The sequence below is a fragment of the Crassostrea angulata genome, chromosome 7, assembly GCF_025612915.1.
Source record: "Crassostrea angulata isolate pt1a10 chromosome 7, ASM2561291v2, whole genome shotgun sequence".
NCBI lineage: Eukaryota > Metazoa > Mollusca > Bivalvia > Ostreida > Ostreidae > Magallana > Magallana angulata.
This window is the reverse complement of record NC_069117.1, coordinates 7,886,894-7,910,104: the sequence shown is the minus strand read 5'-3', so window position 1 is coordinate 7,910,104 and position 23,211 is coordinate 7,886,894. Positions and strand designations below refer to the sequence as shown.

General features: G+C 33.6%; 4 protein-coding genes across 5 annotated transcripts in view; 2 read left to right on the top strand and 2 right to left on the bottom strand.

Annotated features, from left to right (window-relative positions):
• Positions 1-704: 704 nt before the first annotated feature.
• On the bottom strand, positions 705-6,224 carry LOC128157181 (neurogenic locus Notch protein-like). Of its 2 annotated transcripts, none has more exons than XM_052819612.1 (17): positions 6,091-6,224; positions 5,503-5,595; positions 5,361-5,415; positions 5,237-5,262; positions 5,094-5,148; positions 4,426-4,445; positions 4,238-4,298; positions 3,984-3,994; positions 3,804-3,867; positions 3,619-3,635; positions 3,332-3,395; positions 2,527-2,543; positions 2,241-2,304; positions 2,091-2,107; positions 1,798-1,858; positions 1,054-1,064; positions 705-901 (listed from the first exon to the last, which is right to left on the bottom strand). In XM_052819612.1, the coding sequence occupies exons 2-17, from the start codon at positions 5,587-5,589 to the stop codon at positions 761-763; spliced, it is 771 nt and encodes a 256-aa protein (XP_052675572.1). In that variant the 5' UTR covers positions 5,590-5,595; positions 6,091-6,224; the 3' UTR covers positions 705-760. The 2 variants fall into 2 exon arrangements, with proteins under 2 accessions (XP_052675572.1, XP_052675573.1); XM_052819613.1 differs by lacking the exon at positions 6,091-6,224 and adding an exon at positions 5,962-6,048.
• Positions 6,225-6,872: 648 nt separating this feature from the next.
• Positions 6,873-8,388, top strand: LOC128157182 (uncharacterized). The gene is made up of 2 exons (XM_052819614.1): positions 6,873-7,023; positions 7,640-8,388. Exon 2 carries the CDS (start codon positions 7,666-7,668, stop codon positions 8,182-8,184), a length of 519 nt encoding a protein of 172 aa, XP_052675574.1. The 5' UTR covers positions 6,873-7,023; positions 7,640-7,665; the 3' UTR covers positions 8,185-8,388.
• Positions 8,389-9,839: 1,451 nt separating this feature from the next.
• LOC128157180 (platelet-activating factor acetylhydrolase IB subunit alpha2-like) lies at positions 9,840-16,338 on the bottom strand. The gene is made up of 5 exons (XM_052819611.1): positions 16,129-16,338; positions 14,286-14,375; positions 13,607-13,723; positions 13,355-13,477; positions 9,840-13,059 (listed from the first exon to the last, which is right to left on the bottom strand). Exons 1-5 carry the CDS (start codon positions 16,306-16,308, stop codon positions 12,748-12,750), a joined length of 822 nt encoding a protein of 273 aa, XP_052675571.1. The 5' UTR covers positions 16,309-16,338; the 3' UTR covers positions 9,840-12,747.
• A 20-nt stretch (positions 16,339-16,358) lies between these two features.
• LOC128157179 (E3 SUMO-protein ligase RanBP2-like) overlaps positions 16,359-23,211 on the top strand; it is a 34,530-nt gene continuing 27,677 nt past the window's right edge. The window contains exons 1-12 of the mRNA XM_052819609.1: positions 16,359-16,540; positions 16,795-16,862; positions 19,345-19,458; positions 19,702-19,745; positions 19,932-19,981; positions 20,370-20,429; positions 20,625-20,690; positions 21,117-21,281; positions 21,509-21,639; positions 21,848-21,977; positions 22,253-22,424; positions 22,842-23,063. Of these exons, the coding sequence (XP_052675569.1) occupies positions 16,439-16,540; positions 16,795-16,862; positions 19,345-19,458; positions 19,702-19,745; positions 19,932-19,981; positions 20,370-20,429; positions 20,625-20,690; positions 21,117-21,281; positions 21,509-21,639; positions 21,848-21,977; positions 22,253-22,424; positions 22,842-23,063 (1,324 nt within the window). The 5' untranslated portion in view covers positions 16,359-16,438. The remainder of the gene's footprint in view (positions 16,541-16,794; positions 16,863-19,344; positions 19,459-19,701; positions 19,746-19,931; positions 19,982-20,369; positions 20,430-20,624; positions 20,691-21,116; positions 21,282-21,508; positions 21,640-21,847; positions 21,978-22,252; positions 22,425-22,841; positions 23,064-23,211) is intronic.

Sequence of the window (23,211 nt, the reverse complement as noted above, 5' to 3'; positions counted from 1 at the left end):
GTTGCCGACATTTGTACGGACATGTTTCGTTGAAAGAGTTTTAAGACTGGATTCAAGTTCAAGCTATCATGGCCTGTGGAAATTTGAAATTTCAATTTAAAATGTTCTGATTAGACAAAAATACCAATTTTTTAAAAAAAACATCTTTTTACAAAAAGTTTTAAAATAATTTTTTCAGAAAATCACATTTTTACGGGAGATCAATTGACAAATACCTGAGAACGAAATTTGGCACATAATATTCAAATTCCGTTGGTTTTAAAATTTTTTACCATAACGATAATTGGTTTATCTGTGTACCTTAAACATACTTTAAAATATCCATTGTGACTGATAAATTTGATAGTTTCAAGCTAAGTATCTCTATATTTTTTTTCTTTTAGTTTCTTACATCATAACATTTTCTATCTCTAGATGATTCTGCCATCATTCTGTATCACTAAGTCCGCCAAAAATAAATGCACACACGCCTGTGTTCGGTGCCATGGGAAATAGAAACTTTCATTGTTTATTCGTGTTTTTGATATTTGTACCAACATCAGAAGAACTTACATCATAACAACAAGATGAAGGAACACCTCGTGGGTGTTTTCATGCACTACGTCACATGCACCTGACGATCGTATTTCCTTTTCTAAACTTCATATAATATTCATTTAACACAGGCCTGTTTAAAGGTCGAATAACAAAAACTCAACAATGAATCACAACCCCAAATTTATTTACATGATACAAACATCACATGAGACGATACATTGCTTTACATTCCACTTCCGGTGCCGGCAGCCTCGGTTCCAGTAGCAGGATCACCACCGGATGTACTTCCTGCAGCGCCAAGAAATTCACGAACGCATTCGCCTCGTCTGCAGTAAAACCCTCGAGGGCAGTCACGGGCGGGGAACTATAATTATTTGAAAAGACAAATGAGAGTGATTTATATAGACACTCAGTAATGAAATCTTAAATAACGGTTGTCTAATATATTTGGTAAATTGATATACCAGTGCAAGATAATATCAAATTTTAAAAAAAAAATGGTGATTTTTAACTTACAGGTCGGCATCCTGTAAAATAGAGAGATAAAACATACAATATTTCTTTCCTTCTGATAATTGTTAAACTGGGGGACTTTTTATATCAATTCATAAAGCCCGCGAAATATAGAAAGGACTATGTGTGGTTGTATGCATTTTTTGCCCCCAAATCAAAGTTTTAAAAAGAGCTTTAAAAATAAGGTGAAAGATAGTTAAAATCATATTGAAAATAAAGATGTAAAAGGTTATCACCAAAGTGACGTCATAATGTAGAAATGACGTCATGAAGATTGCATTATTTTGATAAATTGATGTTTTGTAGCGAAATATGGGTGTTTTCCGATGGTTTTTCGACTGGGAAACATCGAGCGCAGGCTTGCTCAAGTACCATATTTTAGTATAATGTGTATAACAATCTGAAGAAAAACATATGTTAAAATCGCACTTGAGCAGGCCTGCGCTCTATACTTCCGAATGCGTAATATAGAGCAAAAATGAGAATATTTTCATTTGATTGCAAATTTGCGGGAATTTGGCCATTTAGGTGACGTCATAGATACACAGCGAATGAGCAATGATGACCAAAATCATTATTAAAGTTATAGGTATCCTCTATACGATGATTTGTGAAGATTTCATTTTTATACGATACTATTTAAAAATTGGTTGAAATCGGGGGCAGATATTTGACGATACCGCACATAGTCCTTTAGAAGTTAAAAAGTCTTGTATTACCCGTGAAAATTGTATTTATGATACTTGCCTGAAACGCACTGATAAGTTCCGAATCTGTACTGGCATGTTTGGCCAAATGGACATGGAGACTAAAGTCATAGGAAAAATACAGTTAGAGCTTCGATCTGGATTCACCTTTTTATATTTCATTGATTGACATTTACGTTTTTTGTCATATAATTTAGATAATTTACAGGGTGATCGTACTTTAGCCAAATTTCACTTGCGAAAATAAGAATACAATTGGTATGGATGTATTAATTTTCTAACAGATGTTATTTCTGTAAAAATTGGAATCTCTATTCCTGCAATCCAACTTACGGTTCGGCAGTCAATTGCTGAAAATATATAATTACTTACTTAAATATTTTTTAAAAATTCTTCAACGATATTGGTTCTTATTACAGGTGCGGTGATGTATATAAAAATCATTTGCAAAGAAAAACTTTCTGAACTTTGATGTTGACTTACGGTTACTTTCACAACGGCCAGTTCCGAAGTTGCAGGTCTGGAATGGTCTGCAGATGGATGGGTCCTATGAGGAAAATTTATCATTGATTGACATTTGTGTCATTTGTTATACCAAGATTTACAAGATGATCTTCCCTCAGCCAAATTTGGCAAACAAGTTTCACTTGCAAAAGAGAAAAAATACTTGTTTGTATAAATTTTCTAACAATAGTCATTTAAAAAAAAAAATTGAATCAAAAATTCCTGCAAATTGAATTCTAATATGTACAGAGCCAGTCCTACTTACGTTTCGGCAGTCAATTGCTGAAAATATATAATCAATATTCATTTTTTTTTTAAATTCATATTTAATTTGCAGCAAACTTTTTCTTATTTTCTACAAAGATTGGTCCTTATTCAAGCTGCGGTGATGCATATACAAAGTCAAAGTACTGAAGTACTGACGGGAGTTGATTTTATCAATTATTATTGATCTTTAAATCAACGATATGTTATTTTGCTTGGCAGGTAGTTTATAATCTTTATTTGAACTACGCACATTTTTATAATATGGATTCTCGGACTTTTCCGACAAGAATTTCGAGAAAACCTCTTATGAATCATGTTGTGTAATATTAAAAATAAAATTGATTTCATCAAACTATGTATCGGTATTCGAAATATTTCAAAAAGTGTATGGATCCAACCAATAATGAACTTTAGATGCTCGGCTGTCTCCGTCAATCTCCGACAAGTAAGAGCTGTCGGAGATGTACGGAGACAGCCAATGGTTGAACGAGCCTATATTGAACTCTGGCGTAGGAATATATACGACTGAAAAAAACTTCTAAATTGTTCGTACTATCTTAAATCTGACTATTTCTTATGTATTTATAAATAATTTTCCTTTTAAAAAATGTTTCAGCGTACATTACATCAAATTTATCGATTATTTTCAAGAACTAACCCTTGTCAGCGGTGATGATTTGTGCTTAGGTCAAAACGCTATTTCATTTTCGGTTTGCCAGAGGAACTGCATAGGAGAGTTGATTAAAATCAACTTCCAAAAGTCGTTTGTTAAGAAATACTTTTGAAGTTTGATGTTGACTTACGGTTACTTTCACAACGGCCAGTTCGGAAGTTGCAGGTCAGGAATGGTCTGCAGATGGATGGGTCCTATGAGGAAAATTTATCATTGATTGACATTTATGTCATTTGTTATACCAAGATTTACAAAATGATCTTTTCTCAGCCAAATTTGGCAAACAAGTTTCACTTATTAAAGAGAAAAAATACTTGTTTGTATAAATTTTCTAACAGTAGTCATTTTTTTTTTAAAAATTGAATCAAACATTCCTGCAAATTGAATTCTAATATGTACAGAGCCAGTCCTACTTACGTTTCGGCAGTCAATTGCTGAAAATATATAATCAATATTCAATTTTTTTTAAATTCATATTTAATTTGCAGCAAACTTTTTTCTTACTTTCTACAAAGATTGGTCCTTATTCCAGCTGCGGTGATGTATATACAAAAAAAAACCCGTTTGTTAAGAAATACTTTTGAAGTTTTATGTTTACTCACAATTACTTTCACAACGGCCAGTTTGGAAGTTGCAGGTCTGGAATGGTCCACATATGGATGGGTTCTTTGAGGGAAATATATACGATGTTACGAACCTTGTCGTTTTATTTTTTTTATAAGTACAATGAAATTCATATTGATGAACATTTCTTTAAAATCTAATTAGACGAGAACACTCACCAATCGGCAGCCTTTTGAAAACAAAAATATAAAAATAATTTCAAAAGGTTGATATAAAATTGGGATAGTGATTGAAGTATATATTTTTTTAAAAATTATCTCGAAAAATAATTTTTGGTTAAAGTACAAATAATTATTTCTACCTCCCAAAAATTTAAGTAGGTTAAAATGCGTAATTTTACCGACATAAATTGTACCGATATTTTCTCTTGGTTTTCATTGATATTTTTTTTTCTTTTTTACAAAAAACTTACTTAGTTCACATCGGCCGGTTTGTCTGTTGCAAACTTCAGAGCGACTACAAATGAATGGGTCCTTTGGGAAAGAGATACAGTAAGTTTTACAGTTTGTTGATGCAATTGTCAAAATTTGATTCCGAACAATTGACGTTAACCCTTTTATAATTAGAATAGTTCAAAATCAGCAAAACAGTTCTACTTACACGTCGGCAGTCATCGCGCCCTGAAAACAATATTAGTAATGCTTCATTTTTGAAAATGGTCAAATAAGCAAAATTTGAATTGGTGTCTTTATTTAACAATAAACCAAATGATCATAATTTGATATCTCCTGTGTTGGTCATTTATTACTTATTACATTTATTTACAAGGAGGATATTTGTATTCGGAAACATCTGCATATTCATAGTTAATTTTCTTATATATATGTTTGATATAATTGTAAGAGCTGGACTGCGCCTTGATAACATGAGATCATTAGATTAAGACCATAAGATTTTGATACATTTGAATCCTTTAAAAAAAACAAAAAAGTTGTTATGGTTGTCCCGAGTCCATATTCACTGAAAAATTCCTGAAGATAAGATACTATTATAAACGGTCAATGTATTTAGATAGATAAAAATGAGGAGGAAAATTTGGGATGACATTTAAGAGAAACTCGTTTTTAAATTACTAGAAAAGTGGGTCTGACTTGATTCCATCCTTTGCATTAACTTCTATTCAAGGAAAATAATTCCGAAGAAAGGCTATCAACAGGCACTTGCCCGCATTTCTTAACGGAAACAGGTATGATAACTTAAAGATAACTGAGGTATTTACAACAGTTTCTTAGCATGACTTGGTTAAACTTTCCCTTTTTCCTACTCACGTCTCACACACTGGCCTAGGATACATTCGTAGTCTCTGGGACATTCGAAGTCAGACTGGAAAACAACTATTCAACATTAATCGGAGACAAACGACAATCTGAATTAGACGGTATGTGATAAAAAAAATCAGAATCTAACTCACTCGGCAGGGGAATGGTGAGGACGATTCTGAAAAAGAAAATAACACATTGATTATTTTACTTTCAGAAAAAAGTCACTGAATAATATTGATAGCTTTTGATTGTGTTTTAAGAGTTGTCTCGTACCTTCACAATATCCGTTTACACAATTGTATCCTACTGGACAGGTATCTCTGGGAAACTAAAATAAAACCAAACAAGAAGTCAGACACAAATAAAGCGGAAGAGGAAGTAGAAAAGGATTGTTGTCTTATATTGTTGGACTTACTGAACTACATCGTCTGGAGGATTGGGCATCTACACCAGAGGAGAGAGCAACAGCCACTGCGAATCCCAAATAGAGAATGGAGGCCATGTTTAACTGAAAAAAAAAAACCATCAGACATTCAAGACTAAGAATGTAAAGAAAATACCGCATGTATAGTACATCTCACCAAGCGTTTGTAAAATATTTTCATCCACCAAGTATTTTCTCCATTAACTCTCTTAAGAAACACGACTGCGTTTCACCATAAGCCGCGGGTTACAAATTTATTTTTCTGCAACAATCTATACATTTATACTTTAAAACATCAACGTTTAAGCCATCATTGTTCGCGGTGGCCCAATGTTCGTGGATTTCATGAATACCACTCACTTAACCGTCAAGAACACGCCCAAACAATTCAGTGCTGTGGGGCTATTTATCCTATTTAAATGGTAACCCATGAAATTAAGTTCCACAAACCAATCAATTCTTGCTGTTTCTTTTCTTACAAATATTAGCCTCCAAAAATAGTAAAAAGATGATTGCACGCTAAATCCTATATAATAGGTAATGCTTTAAATGCTAATCCATTTTTGCTATTTGAGTTACCTATCAGAGCAGGGAATAGGAGAAACTGAAGGCAGTGTGGAGTGGTCGTCCCTTATATAGGCCGTCCTGGACCAGGACTCACCTTGTACACGATGACCCGTGTCTTCCAATCGGTGTTCGATCGCTTCCCTATTCTTACAAGAGCTATAATTATGCAATAAACACAAAACAATTCATCAATGATGTTCTGACAACGTTAACATCTGTCAATTTGTTGATGCACTCGACACGCAACATGGAATTCAGCTTGATCTTCACGTTCGTAGAATTTGGATGTTTCTGATAGGATTTGTAATATTGCTGGTTTCTTTCCCTTCTCTTTTTTGATGAATAATCATTTGAGACTGAATTAACGCAGTTCTTTCCCTAACCACCCCCCTCCCCAATATTTCATAATCAAATGTAAAAGGGCCGACAATTAATGATATATATCTTAAATTTTGGCCAGTATTGAATAAATGGAAAGATTATAATGAATATAATTGTTTGATTGGATATCTGTGCATTGACTTAGTTGGTTAGTGTTTGTTGAAAATAACATAATGAATGTGTTTCGAATACTGAATATGTGAAAAACAAACTAAAATTGCATTATTGCATGCATGAGTGAGTCACGAGTAAAAATAGCCTGTTTGGATATATCGGTGAGCAGTTTTTTGTATTGAAAACATGCAAAATTGCTGTCAATATTAATTTTGCGGTTTCCATATTCGGTGCACAGTACGGTTAAATCTTCCTGGACATTGTAACACTGAGTTTACAGTACGAGTACATCAGTTTCTGTAAAACAGACAAACACTGGGGAATCGCTGTACTTTACATCAAGTTTTCCGGACGGCTGATGGTGATTTAATTCTTACTAAGTGGATGACCGGTGTCTTACATCGTTCAAACACAGGAGCGACAGATCTTTCAGCGTCACGCAGTCGAGATGTAAGTTGAAAAAAATATATGACTAGGCATTATAAATATAATAAATGCAGGAATCAGCAATCTCATCCATTTGTAACACTCTTAATATTGTGTTGAGGTTCTTTATTGTTATTGTTATTCTCCTTTCTTTCCTCTATTATGTTGTAAGCTCTGAAAAATTCTCTAAATGCTTAGTTGTGTGCGAAAATATCATTTCAGCTAAATAAATTTTATATTTTGTGGTCAACAAAACGAAATACTAAAATAAATCTTTTATGCTTTGTTATATCGCAAGTGTTATATTTTTTTTCATATTTATTTCACGTTAAACAAAATGCAAAAAGTTTTAATTCTAATACACAAACATGTATGAATCGTTCACCGACAGTAGACCAGCTATAGAATCTAAGAAACAGGTTGTCATAAAGGGTTTTAAAAAACCTTATCCGATAATTTGAATGAGTTTTATCAAGATAGCAATAGGTAAATGATTTACATGTGTGCGCATAAATAAGTTATCCACTTTATCTAGTATATACTTAACGCTAATATGACGAAGAATAAACAGGAAGTTTATTTATAGCCCAATCACGCGCACATTACTGCATCATATTACTAAGGTAGCCGCGTTTTGTAGCAAAGCGCCTTCTGAGAGCCAGCGAGATGGACATTTCAGGGGACAAGGTTCCTCGGCGGCCCCTGGCCAAACTGATGTTCTACCTGCGCGCGGTGGCGCACTGTGTGGACATCGAGGACTTGTGTGACGTTCGGAGATGGACGGATTTCCCTCACTATCACCTGTTGACGGGGCAGGAGGCGGACGGTGTGGCCCGCCTGTGTTTTGTCCTGTCCCCGGACGTCCTCCAGTTAAAGTGTCTCAAAGAAAACGATTCCAACCGCGGGGGCTTTGACACGGTGTTCTATGACAGTGACTACGCCAAAACACGGTGGGATCACGCGGTGTCGGACAGCATCACATTGCAGGGTAGCGTCCTCCGTGTTACGAGGGTAATGGAGTGTAGAACAGATTGGTTACAGGAGTTTTATTACCAACCAATTAAGCACTATGAGCATGTAATGGAGGGCGCTAAAATGACTTTCAGACTCGAGTCTTCTTCGCCAAGACTTGCCAGGAATTCACAGACAACATATGGCACGTTCTGTACAGCGAGCTGTGTGTGACGAACGTGTTCGAACGATTACCGGGTACCTCCTCATGTCATACTGGCAGTCCAAGATTCTCTGTGGGTCTGAGTGTGTATAAATTAGCATTTTGTACTTTTTTATCATTCAGATGTTTTGTATCCACCTTTTGTCTGTTTTATTCATACAATGATTTTCAAAGTGTGTTCAACAAAGTTGTTATTCATTAAAAATTCATCATTAGTTCATTATTTTTTTCTCCAAACCCGATTTATAAGAACTAAAAAATGGCATAGATAGCTGTATATGATAAGCGCTGGATTTGAAATAACATTATGATAAGAGGCTTCTTGCCAAACAAAATAAATAAAATATATTAGTCTTAGAATAAATGTCTATAATACTGAGTTGAAAGGAATTCAAAAAGTTCATTCTTACAATTATAAAACTTGGCATAGAGATATATGGTTAAGTAAAGTTATAAATCTGTTGTTTTTTAAATAGTAATATCAAAAGTATAGTCGCATTAATTTCTATAATATTGAGATGCTTAAAAAAATTCTGAACTACAATTGCGCAAGTTAGCATAGAAATAGTTTACCGACTTTAAAATACACGTACATGTATAGCCCAGACAATATTTTGGTAGAGCAATGGCGAAGAAAAAGATTAGAATTGTTTTAACTAATAGCAAATGAAATTTATAATTGATGGGACTTTGATTTCATAATATGAAATTTTTTTCAAATGATTTTTCCTTCGCCATTTGAACTCTTCATTACATGTAACTATAACAAAAATATGTTAGAAATTATGCCTCCCAAATATGCATTTCACGTTATCCAAGTTTTGTAGTAACATTTTAATGAAACAGGACATATTTGAATGTACGTGTAAATACTATTTCATAGGACGATAAGTCTTTTTATGAAAAACTGGAATTAAAATGGACCCCGTTTTCTATAATTTTTAAATACTATCAAGTCCCATCCTAATACTTTAACCATAGGATATAAAAAGAGAACTACCTAATGTTATAGATGTACATGTACATTGTAGTGGTCCAGATAACATAGTAGGTCACCCTACACGTACACTGACCTTGATATCCAATCATTATTGGGTCACTGAGTCATTTATCAAACATTCACAACTTTCCATTCATTCCCGAATAGGTAAAATATAGGATCCTAGCCCAGGACAGCCCCTCAATCAGTCAATGATCGGCCCCAACCAGTCAATGATCGGCCCCGATCAGTCAATGATCGGCCCCGATCACTCAAAGATCGGTGACCTCCTTTTGAATTACGACGTACGTCATAACGGATGAACATAACACACCAGCATCTATCTTTATATTTTTATCAGAAACCTCTTGCTAAGTCACTGCCCCTGAAAGTTTGTATGTTTAAAATGTGTGTATTATCATAAGGTACATTTGACCCCTTATCAAAAATATCTAATTAAGAAATTTCTAAATTCAATATTTTTGATAAGGGGTCAAATGTATCTTATGATAGTAAAACGCAATTAGTGACACAATTTAAAACATCAAACCAAATTATCATTGGAGTCTAAATGGTGACTGTAACTGGGGTAACAGAAGCAGGGAACTATAGAAGAGACTTTCCTGTGGCCTGAGGAGTTCCCGAATCCACTAGTACAGATTCGTTCAGATAAGACACGACACCGAGTATGTGGTAGCTGTATTTAGCATTGCATACATATACAAGTGACATTTACCCGCCAACAGCCTTCACTGATACCTACATGTACAGAATAATAGGTCCACATCATATGAACAATGGACACACTGTACAAGCCCATAAACGATATAACTCAGACAGTCAAATAATAAAAATAATTGAGTATTTCATACAATTGTACAGTGCTGGACATTTGACAACATTATAATAATACCATTATTTCATAATAGATAATGTGCTTTCAGTTAAACAAGGTAAACAATTGAATAAACAATGTTAGTTTAGTGGGAGCTTAAAAAAAGTTGTCTTTTTAAACATATACATTTGCTGTTTTCATTTATCTTAAAGATTTTGTGAAAATATGACCACTCCTTATATAGATCCATACTTCTACATGTATTACATAGGAAAATGTGGCCAGCCCAGCTAGCACTACTAAGTTCTAAAGAAATAAAATAATTCCAAAGACGAAAGATTAATCACACAAATATTTACATGTTCTTTGTTAACCAGCAAACAAGAATGCAAATACAAATTTCGTTAAGACAAAGTTAAATTTTTGTACAAAAATGTATAACTTTTAACATCAGAAGCTGTCATTTTTAGGGCTATTGTAAGCAAAATGAAAAAAAAATCAACACTTAACATGTACATGTATTTACCCCAACTCTTATCAAAATAAATCAGAAAAAACATTTTTGTTTTCATTTTGTGAAAAATCCAGGATTTCACTAAATAACACTTTTTAATGGAAACATAACAATTAAAGGCACAACTCCATAAGATTATAAAATCAAAAGTAAATTATCAGAAGTGAAGGATTTCAACTCAGGATTTTTTTCGTATTGCATTGATGTGATTGAGGTACCAGACTACAAGCCTGCTATACCTGGATCCAACTAGACATTACAACAGGAATAAAATCACTAACAAAATCAATGCTCAGAAAATATCTAAATCATATTATTGGAAAAAAATTTCTTGGCTGTAAGTCAAGAAGCACCAGAAATCCATTACCTGTTAGTTTAGATAATCTAATTTAGACCATTATTATTATTTCTACATCTTCATGTTTCATGTTATAAATATCTGTTAGAATTTTTTCAAACATGCATTTACCCGGTAATGAGGAAGTTTGATATGCCATTTTCTCTTTCAAAGAGTATTTCACTGAGATCAATGTGCAAGGAATAAAAATAAAAATCAAATTTTCTTAATTCTCATATTGAATAAAGGAAAACAAATTACAGCTAAAACTGTAGGAAAAAAATCTTGTTTCATTAACTGTCAACTTCACCTGAATCAAACACTTATTGCACAATACTTGGAATGTAGAAAATCAGACTGGTATGCTTGCTCTAGTGTAGACCAGCTCACAAGGACTCCAGTATAACAACTCACTAAGAAAATACTTTCAAAACTGAAATGCACCATCAATTACAAATGTCATAACATATATCTTGGACTAGACAACTAGAAAATGATTCAAAATCCTGCAGGAAATGTTAACTATTGCTGTGCAGCTAATGTGCAAACTAAGTACCTAGCATGTGCATGTGTATGAAGCTATTGTGCATTCCATGCTTTGTAGTACATGTATCATGAAAAAGGTTTTATATGGTATTGTGTAGTTTAAAATATTGCACAGATATATGAGGTCATTGCAAAACAGTTTTATGTCAAAGATGATGACAGAATTTCAGATTTGGATCTATTGCTGTATACTGAAACACCTCATTCATAAACCAAACACGCCTGGCAATAGAAACAATATCATTCAAATTCATACACATACATATTGCAAATTTGCAAGGAAGAAAAAAAAGGTTTCTGAAATAGTACTTATGCTGTAATCATGGATATATTTTGGCAAAGGGAAAGAATTATTCTTATTTCATTGACAGAAAAATTTGGTATTTCTATTTGAAGCTCTGCATGTGACGATTAATCTTGTGACACCTATGTCATGGTTTAACATCAGAAATATTTTGCCCATGCAATCATTATCATGTTTACAATAATCCTTGTTTTTAGGTTAAAGGTCTCGTTTCCCTTAATCCTATGAATGAAATTAGACTCTACATGTCATTAGACTTAAAAACTGTGTATACAAGGTTAAGGTATATACAATATAATATGACAAATATATTCCTACATACTGTAAAAGCAGAAATATACATTATTATGTATAATTTTTTTGTCTTAGAAATATCTTTTAATAATGAAATCAAATGCACAAAGAAATTTGTATCAGGTTACATGTATAGTGTGGCTATCTTTTACACGAAATGAAATTAGATAACAAAACAAAATGTTATCCCCAGAGGGATTTCTGCTTCTACATACTTTGTGTTCAGACTATCAGTTCAAGGTTTTCATTTACATGAACAGAATATAAATGGGTACAGACCATCCAACATAGCCTCAAGTCTAAGTGTTGTTAAATGATATTATAAAAACAAAAAAAAATTCTGCACTATGCTTGTAAAAGAACAAACTGCCAAAACAATAACATTTTCTTAAAAAGCTTACTCTCTTAGTATATAAACATTGGCAGGTTTTTATTACACTAAACCTGAGTTTTCAGCTTTAAAAATGGAACAAGAAGTTGGTAGGAGTTAAGAAGTAAATATCACTTTAAACTTCTGGTGTCTCCTGATTACTTATTTTTATATTTGAAGATGAATCCATAATGTTATCTTTAAAGATAAAACCCAACTAAAACCATACATTTCCAATACAGGAATATGTATTGATACATGTATTAGCAACTTCACTCACAACAAAGCAGGGTTCCTTTTACCCATCTAAAGGCAGTAAAACATTGGTAATAAATGAAGCGTTTGCCATGGTTGTGGTTCCAGAGTATCACAATAGTGGGTTACCGTCAGCCGTCTTAGTCGTCTACATCAGATACCGTCGTAGATATTGTCATTGATGTATTTTCAACCTTCACGAATACCTGCAGCACATTCTGAATTTCCTCCAGTAATGGCTCACACAGTTTTTGATAGCCAGTGTTTGTCAAATGGAGATAGTCGTACATGTCCGTGAAGCTAATTAGACCATTTTCCCGAACAAACATGGATGGATCTATGTTAAGGAAACTCACATTGGCCATGTTTTCAAGATTTTGAGATAAATTAAAATTAATGGCAGAATTTTTTTCTCGCAACTTGTTTGGTTTTTCTCCTCTGGGTGGTAATCCCTAAGATTAAAAGAAATATAAGAATTACCATTATTTATTTCAGAATACTTTTTTTCTTCACTGGTCACTTGGGCTATTGGCTAGAATTTCACTGATTGATTGAGAATTTTCACTACATAGAAGTTTTATAGATATTTCTTACAAATAGCAATTTAGACCTATAGTTACATCTTGGAAAACTAAACAGTCTATAGAATACTTGATATCAGGTGTTAAAAACACAGAGTTTTCATTTAAATTACATCTAAAAACAAAAAGATTTTACATTAATGGAAGTCAGTTTATGTAATGTTACCATGACAATGATGTGGGAGCTTTTTAGTTTGCTCTGGATAACACTGACAATTTCCATGATCCCATCTGTCACTTCCTCTGCAGTATTACTGTAATTATTTGTTCCAGCAAGAAGCACAACCACCTACAGAAGAATGATGAATGTCAACATGCAAAGCATTTGAACTGAAAATCCCTATACATGTATAATTATTATCAACTACAAATTTAAATGTTCTTTTCTGTCTGAACACTAAATTAACATTGACATTACCTTGGGTTCTAGGGTTTCCAATTCTCCATTATTCAATCGCCACAAAATGTTTTGGGTCTGGTCTCCACCAATTCCAAAGTTTAGACAATGAAGTGGCTCGAACATGCTCTCCCAAAGCTATAAAACAGTTGTAAATGTTTTCTCAATATACAAACACTTATACATGCATGTATATATGATCATACATTTAGGACATATAGATATTAAAAAAATTATCATGTGCAAATTATATTATATGTTGTAAGAAGACCTTGGTTACTGTGGTATGTAATTATATTGATACAATAATTGCCAGAGATTTTTCTCTGCATTTAGAAAGGGTCTTGTTGCTTTCAAATTGGAAAAAATCATCTTAAGGTTTGTCAAATGTGAAAAACCAGTACCAGTAATACTATATAAAAATAAACTGTAATTAAATTAGTTTGTTCCACCTCCATCTTTTGTATCATTATTAATTTTCAGTGTTCTAATCTTTAAAATAATAATCATTTCTTTCTTTTTTTTTGAGGGGGGGGGGGGGGGGCAAACAGTGCAAGTAAAATTATGAAAAAATTACTAGTCACTACAAGGAAAAGGGACAAAATTTGAACCTAAATTCAGTAAATTGACTGTAGAAAAAACACTGATAACTATATATATCTTTTGAAATTCTGAATATAACAACAACAAAAAAACCTACACTGGTTTGTGACATTCTCTGAATTAATGAATCTCCAATGAATAAAACCTCAGGTTCTCGTTCTTTTCCTTCTGCTATGAAACGGTTATGCTACAAAAAAAAAGACAACTCAAAGTTATTATACTTCATTGGGGTTATTAAATAAACGACCTTTACCGCAATCTTTTGTTCTATATTTATTTGCAAATTAACTTGGACTCATTAAAATACATTAATTACAGAAATAAGATAATATTACACTTAGCAAAAGCTCAAAGCACTGTAAATTATAAAAATTTGAGTTGGTTAATTGTATACAAGCATCTCATAATATCCGGTACTTATTTTTTCCCTAAAAAAAAGATTTACCAAGTTGTCATTTTAATATGTCATTTTAAAAGTGCTGTTCAAAAAGCTTGTATTAGACTAGCTTTTCTGGGGAACATCATTATTGTGGGTGTTACTTTTAATTCACAAAATCTTCAAAATTAGAGAGTTCCATTGTATTGCAGCATTTATTAATATCTGAAGCCAGGTTCAGCAATAGTGTTCAGTTTTATTATTTTTTTTAGTTAAAACATGAATCTTCATGAAAAAAATCCTTCTAAAACTGGTTAAGAAAGGAAATACATATTTCATTATGTTTTTTCTTCAGTTTTTTCATAAAATACACCAATGACTTTTAAACTCGCTTCCTCTCTGGAAAAAAGTTAACGTGTAGGAAAATTTTTCTGTGCCATATATTTGACTACCTTCTTTGTACTTACCCCGGTCAACGTGATGTCAACAGAGCGAGCGCTCGCCAAAACTTGTGTTGCAAGTATAGGGAGTGTTGGCGAGCGCTCTCTCTGTTGAATACGTCTCTAGAGTCAGTAAAGTCTTTGTGGCGCTAAAATTGCGGAAAAAAACGGAAATGCTATTTTAGGGGAACTGTCATACAACGGAACCCACGATATTTTTATAGTAGCTGAACTGTCAACAGGTCCAGTACAATCTCCAGATTTAGCTATATAGCTTGAATAAGCTAAATAGCTTTAATAAGCTATTCAGAGTAGCTTCATTTAGCTATTTTGTCATACATTTTTCTTAAATTTGTAATTTTATCAGCATGTATAAAAAATCACACTTTAGTCCAGTGATAGTTTTCAACTTTGAACTGTTCTGTGAACAATGCATGTAAAGATTACTCATCAATTTGCGTCTTCTTTAGAGACTTTGCACTAAAAGTTTTGGGGCAACTGATTCATAACCACACAGTTACTTCTTGAATGAAATATAAAGGAGGTTAACAATATGGTAAACAAGGTAATTGATTGGTTACAATTTATCACAATGAGAAGAAATCATACTTATCAACGCCTCATTGCACACAAAGCGGTAAACAGTTACCCAAACAATGGAAATATATTTTTTGCTTTTTAGTGTTTAAAAGCTGCAGTGTTAAAACTATCTTTATTTGTGGTCAAGTTTATAATGGTCAATTGTGCATATATGAGTAGCAAGTTAATTGTGATTTTTAGTCCATTTTTTACAATAAATATTTTCTTTAAAAACTGCACATAAATAGCTTTATCAAGCTATTTTGAATAGCTTTATAAAGCTATATATAGCTTTTTCATGCTATATAGCTAATTCAAGAGATTGTACTGGACCTGGTCAACTACTTTAGTTATAAAATCTCCTCAATTTATTCTTTATGCTTTGTTTCAACCAAAAACTGCCGTTATATTTCTTTACGCTGAAGAGCATCCAATTCAGTATCAGTCTTGCTACCCTAGCTATTTGTTCAGATGTTGACATGTGATGCAACAAGTTGCAAAAAGTCTACAGCGTCTTCAAAACAACGATGACATAAATCAAAAACCTGGCTCATCCATCTTCCGTCTCCTTGGACGTCTTCCACAGGCTGTGCTACAGTTGCTGAATTCATAGTTTTATAGAAAAGCACATAAATTAATAAAATGTTGCAGCAATCGATCCTCCGGAAGCAGTATGATACATAAAGCATGCGCAGATCATTACGAAAAAGACATTGTGAAAACATACCAAAACTTAGGAGAAGTTCCGAATATCTATTTTTGATTTTTCTTACGGAGAATCTGATTGGATTAAACTTTACCGGCATGGATTGAAGACCCATTTCGCGAAAAATTGAAGTGAAAGCGAAAATTAAAATGTCGTTGTTTTCAACACCAAACCGTTCAACACCAAAACGAGGAGTTGGTCGTTCAAAGGAAGATGTTGACCGATTTGTTGACCGAATTCAAGAATCTGAGGTAGTCACAGAAAGTTTTAGAAAAAGGGGGGATGTCAAAGTATTGCGCCTGATTTTGTAATGAATTTGTGTTCTACTTGTTTTTAATGTTTCTTGATTATCTCAACACTAATAATCGTGTCGATTGCCAGTATTGGATCTTTGTTCATTTATTCATAATCATATGTTACTTTTGGAGAAATTGAAAGGCATTATTGTCCTCCTCTCTGAAAGTCAATATTTATATCATATGTTTGGTTTTTTTTTTTTTGAAAGAGAGCAGCAAGAGGATATCAGATTGGACTATTGTATTATGAAGTCAAGGAATATGATAAAGCGAAAAGGTAACAAATGATCCTGGAATCAATTTAAAGACTAAAATTAAGACATTTTCATATTGTTTTGATATGCTGGACCTGAGCGTAGCCTGGTCACAGGAAGATTATTCTTTCTAATTTATACTTGTTTCCTATCATATTGCGGGTTATATAGTATTGCGGTATTTCTGTTTACGTAATAGTAGCATGTCAGGATATTTTTAGTCTTAGCAAACAGAGGCACGCTGAACATCACTGAGGAATATAATAGAGGAAACTCGCAATAACATTAGTTTCTGGAAATATTTCCGTATTTATAGATTTTTCAAAAAAATGATTTAACTATAGCGATATCATAGGACCGGATCATAAGACCTATTCCCGTTTCATCGCAATATCAAGAAACTGAACTTGACAAGAATTTGTTCAAAGCTAATTGAAGAACTGTAGCTTTATGGGAACATTTTGGGAAGGCAGGCCATGAACATACTTGCCAACCTCCAACATGTGAAAATCTGGTCATGACCAGATTTGGAAAGTAAAAAATCTGGTCATAGCGCATAACGACATTCACGACATATTTACCATGCATTTCATAGGTATATATATACAATAGAAATATGTGTTAAAACTTATGTGTAATACTTTATTGCAAAGAAGCATTTTAACTAACAGTTGCTGATTTTGAATTTTGTAAAGTGATCTGACACAGAAAATGGAAGGTTGTGTTCAGCTAAAAAAAAAAAGGCAAAAAGAGTTTCTGCTACATTAACCTTGCTTTTGAACTCTGTAAATGATGGCATGAAAGTTGTAAGTGACTTGGAAGACTTTTGTGTATTAAAAAGCATTCTATACATGACTTACCGTTTTTGAATGTTTAGTCAGATCATTTTGGGCACAAAATCCAATATTCAAATGTGCGTTACATAGAACACAAAAGCCTCGTTGTGTACTCTATTACTTTGTTTTACCTATGGGAATTCATTTTCCCAGATATGTTGATAGGTACAAAAATATCGTTTTCTTTTTGTTGGTTTTGATTCCGCTGGCCCCAATGAAGACCTTTTCTTATTGGAAGCCATCATACTTAATGATTTAAACCTTCGCTTAGTCAAAACAACTCACGATAATGTGTCTGTTATAGCCATCGGCATTGTTTACACGTTACGTAAATCCAAGCTCAGCTTGGGTTCATAACTGAAAGTCAAACGCGCAACGTAATTTACAAACCAAATCCGGAAATCGGGAGATTTTCGGGTTGTTGGACAAAAAATCGGGTGAAAAGCATGACCCGCCGGGTCATAAAAAATAATCGGGTGAAGGGTTGAAAAATCGGGTGTGACCCGACGAAATCGGGTCAGTTGGCAAGTATGCATGAACATGTATCTACTATGTAAAACTACAATTGGCATGAAATATGCGCTAGTTTTTCACTTTTACCAAATTTCATAAAACATACTGAGAATATATTTGATACCAAATAATGCTTTCAACACTTATAAGTATGGTTTTTGTCTATTCAGTTGCCCAAGATTTATTTAGGTCTTTATAAACATCATCTTGGCCAACTTTCTCGATTCCTTCTTGGCCAACATTTTGAATTTTACATCCGAGTGATCAACAGACTATAGCATGTTTTTACTGTAAAATGTATTTATTATCAATTACTTGAAAATAGGACTAGGTTTAATTAGAAGAATAATTTGATAAAAATGCCAGGAGTATAATACATCTGTACATTACCAAGCAGGAAAATGATAATACAATTAAAATATATATATATAACACTTTGGTATATAGAATCAGATCAGGAAAACAGTGATCAGACAGCATCGAAAATATTTGAATCAGATAGTAAATGCTCATAATTTTCTTTAATTTGACACAAGTTCAGAGTACTTAAAGACATTTGGTCTTTTACAATATTTCATGTTAAGATATTGTTCTAATGTTACCTGCACCCCATTCCCACTTAGCCAACACAGATCTACCTGTATTTTATCAAAGTGTTTGCTAAGTAGGAAGACACCACATCCTCACCAGACCCAATGAGTAAAGGAGTACCATTATATAAATAGTGCCTGTTTAGTAGGGTAACAGTTGAAATTGACACCCCGAGAAAACCATTGTCAACCGACGCGAAGTGGAGGTTGACAATGGTTTTCGAGGGGTATCAATTTCAACTGTTATCCTACCAAACAGGAACTATTAATTTTGTTATACTGAATGTCTTTAATTTTAAAGAAAACTTAACTGCTTTTACATAGGAATAACGTGAATTCTACGGCGAACCGTACGCGCATAATTTTCGCGCATGTAACAATTTGTAGTGTTACCCGTTGCTAACGCTGAGGGTAATAGAAAGGATTATGAACTGCATCTAAACCAATCAGATTTCAGTATTTAACATGAAAGTATAACAAATATTAATACAGTTGGTGATCATGATTTGTAGTTAATATTTACCTAACCTCTTATTTAATTTTCAATTTATTGCAAAACATTTTAGATATGTGGAGGAACACATGGCCATTAGACCTCGAATTCCCCAGACTCACAAGCTGTTGGGACAAATTGAGGAGGCATGTCATCATCCAGTAGAAGCCATTGAGGCCTATAAAAGGTAGATCTTACCCTAATGTAAGATATAGGGCCCAGGAAGCTTTAAACAATAACATAGTCCAGTCCTTCATGTTACATGTAACAATTACTCAAGATTTATCTACCGGTAATGGTGGTTCAACTTTTGTTTTTTTGACTGAAACGTATACAAGTTCTCAGACGGTAAGTGTTCTAACAGCCTCATAATAAAGCAAACACATATCTATAGATCTATCTATCTAATATAAACTTTTTTTCCCTACAGATCATTGGAGTTGGATAGCAAGCAAAAAAACTTAATTTTGAAAAGTAAGGCAGTTTTTTTTAAAAAGCAGAATCACTTTTATTTTACTTCCTTTCACAAGGAATTCATGTGCATAAAGTTAAGATTAGAACAAGGTACTGACAAAATATGTAATAAATTAGTAGACAAGTACAGTTACTGTATCGTCTCTGTGAATACCTTGATGACTAATTGATATTTTTCCCCTTTAGTTTGTGAGCTGTACAATCAGATGAAGGATGCTGATCCTCAAGTCTTAAATGTATGATTATTTTTATGTTCATGTGTCTGTAGACTAGTGTCATCTTATCAGAAGTGGTCATTGGCTCAAATACTGACAAATTAATTTACAGATTTTTGTGAAAACTATTTGAAAAATAATTCCTCAGAATAATTACATTCAGAAGTAGGGTTTTGTACTTTGTTTACCTTCATACTCCAAGTTTGCTCTAGTCATGCTTTCTGTAATACAGTGCATGTGAATATTTTCCAATTACATTTACATTTACCGGTAGTAGCTTCATGATAAATATATGTATGTCAAGATATAATTTGCTTAATACATTCTAAGTTATTTAATGTGTTAGGGACCTATTTAATAATTACAACTCGAATGATATTTTAAACTTTATGTACAATACTTCACTTAGTACTGGTTTAGAAGAGGAGAAAAGTTCTATCCCGGCCACCCAGAGATCTTCAAACTAAAGGTACAGAGAAGATCTACATGTATTTTTAAAAATAAAAAGATGTGAAAAGGGAACTACTCACACTAACACCTGTAGATCATCAGTGTGTAAGATCTGTGATGAAAGAATATTAATACATTAGCTGTAGGTTAATAAAAAGTAACCTGGGACTAAATCTTTACAAAAATAAGTACCAATGATTTATTGTTTCCGTAGGAAAGAGTTATTTCCAGAGGAGGAGGTGATGCAAAGGATATGGAAAATTTCTACCTGATGGAAATTGTGAGTATTTCTAAGGCTTTATTTGTTTAACTACTGCAAGTAAAAGCATCAGTTATTGTGACTTATTGATATTCTCAGACTGCTACATTTTAATGGTATTTTTAAGGAGCTACAGTATTATTGGAATATAGATCTATTATAACTGTATAAAGTTAATAAACTGTAACACTTTTGTTTTTGATACTTAAATTTTGGATCAAGTAAGTGTGAATATTTATTACACAAAACATTCCCACTTTAGCAGTCTTGGTGGTTAAAATTTTTTTTACAGTGGATGCTAGAAGTACAGAGTGCCAAGTCAAAAGTATCTTTTCATGAATCTGTATTATGCTGGAGTTGTATGTTTACATACTAGCGATGGACCATGCGGGTAAAGTAAAGCACACCTATATCCCTGTAACTAACCAGCAGTTCTCTGATCCACAGAACAAGAACCAGGACGATGTTACACTGCACAGCAAGCTGCTGGAGGTGTACCTGCAGTCAGAGAAGACCCTGAGGGAGGCGTACAGGTACTGCACCGACCCAGCCAAGTTCACTAAGTTCCTGGGGCAGCAGGCGTGGCTGGAGAGGGTCCTCCAAGTGTTTGAGGTAAGGCTGGTCATCTACATTTAGGTCTCTTACATTGTGTCATAAGGGAGAGCGTTCTCATAGTGTCCATGTAAAAGCTTGTAATTCATCGATATCGGAATTCTTAAAGGCATTATGTAACCCACAGATAAATTTTTCTTTTATATGTTTGTACAGTTTGGTCTAGGGTCTTGCCTTTATTATTTGAAACCAATTTATTTTCTTCACGTATTGTTCTGTTTATTAAGGCATATGAAAAGAAAGAACAAATGTCATTAGACCCACGATTCCAAACCCAAAAACTGATGGTTCTGATTGGTCTACTTTACTGTCACCTTACAGGGAACGACCTTATGACCTGTGTTTCACTTCTTCATCAGTAAGTTTTTTTTGGCAATTTTTAATGTAGAATCATCTAATTTTCTAATGAAGTTAGACCAGATTTTCAATAAACTGTACCTGCATTTTTTCCCCAGAAAGATATATTTGCAGCAGTTAACCTTTTATACATGTAAGTAAAACACAAACTACATGCATTTACCTCTTACAATGCTAAAGTATTCTTACATTGCTTAACTTTTCTTTAGACTGGATCAGAACCTGTTCAGTGCCAGCCATTTGTCTTCTACAAAACCGGAGTGGCAGGCCTTCTGTAGAGAGGCTCAGGGACAGCTCTACTTTCTGTTTGGTTTGATGTTGTACAAGCGAGCAGAAAAGGTAACACTCCTTACTCTCAGACAAGGACTTGAAGCTTTAATTCTGTTGCATAACTATGCACAGTGATAGTTGAACTTTAATAAATTAAGCATTGATACATGTGTAATGAATTATCTCGAATACTCTAGGTATAAATGTGAGGTGGAAGTTTCAAGCATTATCTTTTTTACCTCTGTATCTCAAATTGTATGCAAAGAGCTACACACTTTGTTGAAATTTATTACTGGTAATTTAGAAGATGATTTTAGACCAAATGAATTCCTTTTTGTTTTCAGAGACAGATTTCCTGGCGGGATGCCAGCTCCTTTGCTGCTGTGTGTTTCATGGTCAGTTCCAACATTCCCCTATTAGAAACCAGAAAATCCTGGTACAAAACTATGAGTGAGGACCAGAGAAAGATGATTGACCGACTCAAAAATCTCAGCTGTTACAGACTTAGTCAAGGGGGTAGGTAATTCAAGACCATTAAAATTCCCTTTAAAGAATTAATCAAAGATGATAGATGCAGAGAGAGAGAGAGAAAATGAATACATGTATTTATTTGCAATACATGTACAATTAGAGAATTTTGTATTGAGAACATTGGGTGTAATTTTCACTCAATTTTTATTGGATTAATTTCATGTATATTTTATGGGAAGTAAAATATACACTTGAAAAATATTTAAGGCCCAATTTTCCATGCACTGAAAGTATGTATATACAATACATTGTATGTCAATTTTTTTAAAATGTAGTTGCTTACAGAGAAAAGGAATCTGATTCTTTCTTTAATAATTAGATTCTTGTTTATTCATGATAACCCTCTCTGGTCTTTTTTGCTTATGCGTCATTGATTTAACATGTTACTTCTCCCCATCACAGGATATTTACTGATCCCCCTGACAGAGAGAGGGAACGTCTCCAGGATGAGGGAGTACCGTCAGCTACAGACCGGTAAGGCAGTGGACCGACTGTATGAACTAATGTTCACCCTGAGGGAGATGAGGAACAAAGCCACCTCCTCCTTCCTGGTCATGAAGGATCTATTTATAGCCACGGCAATGGTGGCCCCCTCAAAGAAGTCTCTGGAGGCATATGATGCAGGTACTAGGGTCAATGAACTGATAATGAACTACTTTTGAGATTATTTTGTTTTCATGGTTGCTGTTCTTTTTATTGGCAGAAGCCATGATATGGTAAAGGTGGGAATTAACAGCATTTATTCATTTTAGCTTCAAAAAGAGAAAACTGG

Excerpts from the sequence above, each read along its gene's own strand:
- LOC128157180 (XM_052819611.1), bottom strand. The coding sequence starts at position 16,308 with ATGTTTTCACAATGTCTTTTTCGTAATGATCTGCGCATGCTTTATGTA. Across the intron at positions 14,376-16,128 it reads ACGGAAGATGGATGAGCCAG|CATAACCGTTTCATAGCAGA; the intron begins GTTTTTGATTTA and ends TTTTTTTTGTAG. Across the intron at positions 13,060-13,354 it reads GCTCCCACATCATTGTCATG|GGATTACCACCCAGAGGAGA; the intron begins GTAACATTACAT and ends TTTTAATCTTAG.
- LOC128157181 (XM_052819612.1), bottom strand. The coding sequence starts at position 5,589 with ATGGCCTCCATTCTCTATTTGGGATTCGCAGTGGCTGTTGCTCTCTCC. Across the intron at positions 5,263-5,360 it reads TGTAAACGGATATTGTGAAG|AATCGTCCTCACCATTCCCC; the intron begins GTACGAGACAAC and ends TTTCTTTTTCAG. Across the intron at positions 4,446-5,093 it reads CCTAGGCCAGTGTGTGAGAC|GGCGCGATGACTGCCGACGT; the intron begins GTGAGTAGGAAA and ends TATTGTTTTCAG.
- LOC128157182 (XM_052819614.1), top strand. The coding sequence starts at position 7,666 with ATGGACATTTCAGGGGACAAGGTTCCTCGGCGGCCCCTGGCCAAACTG.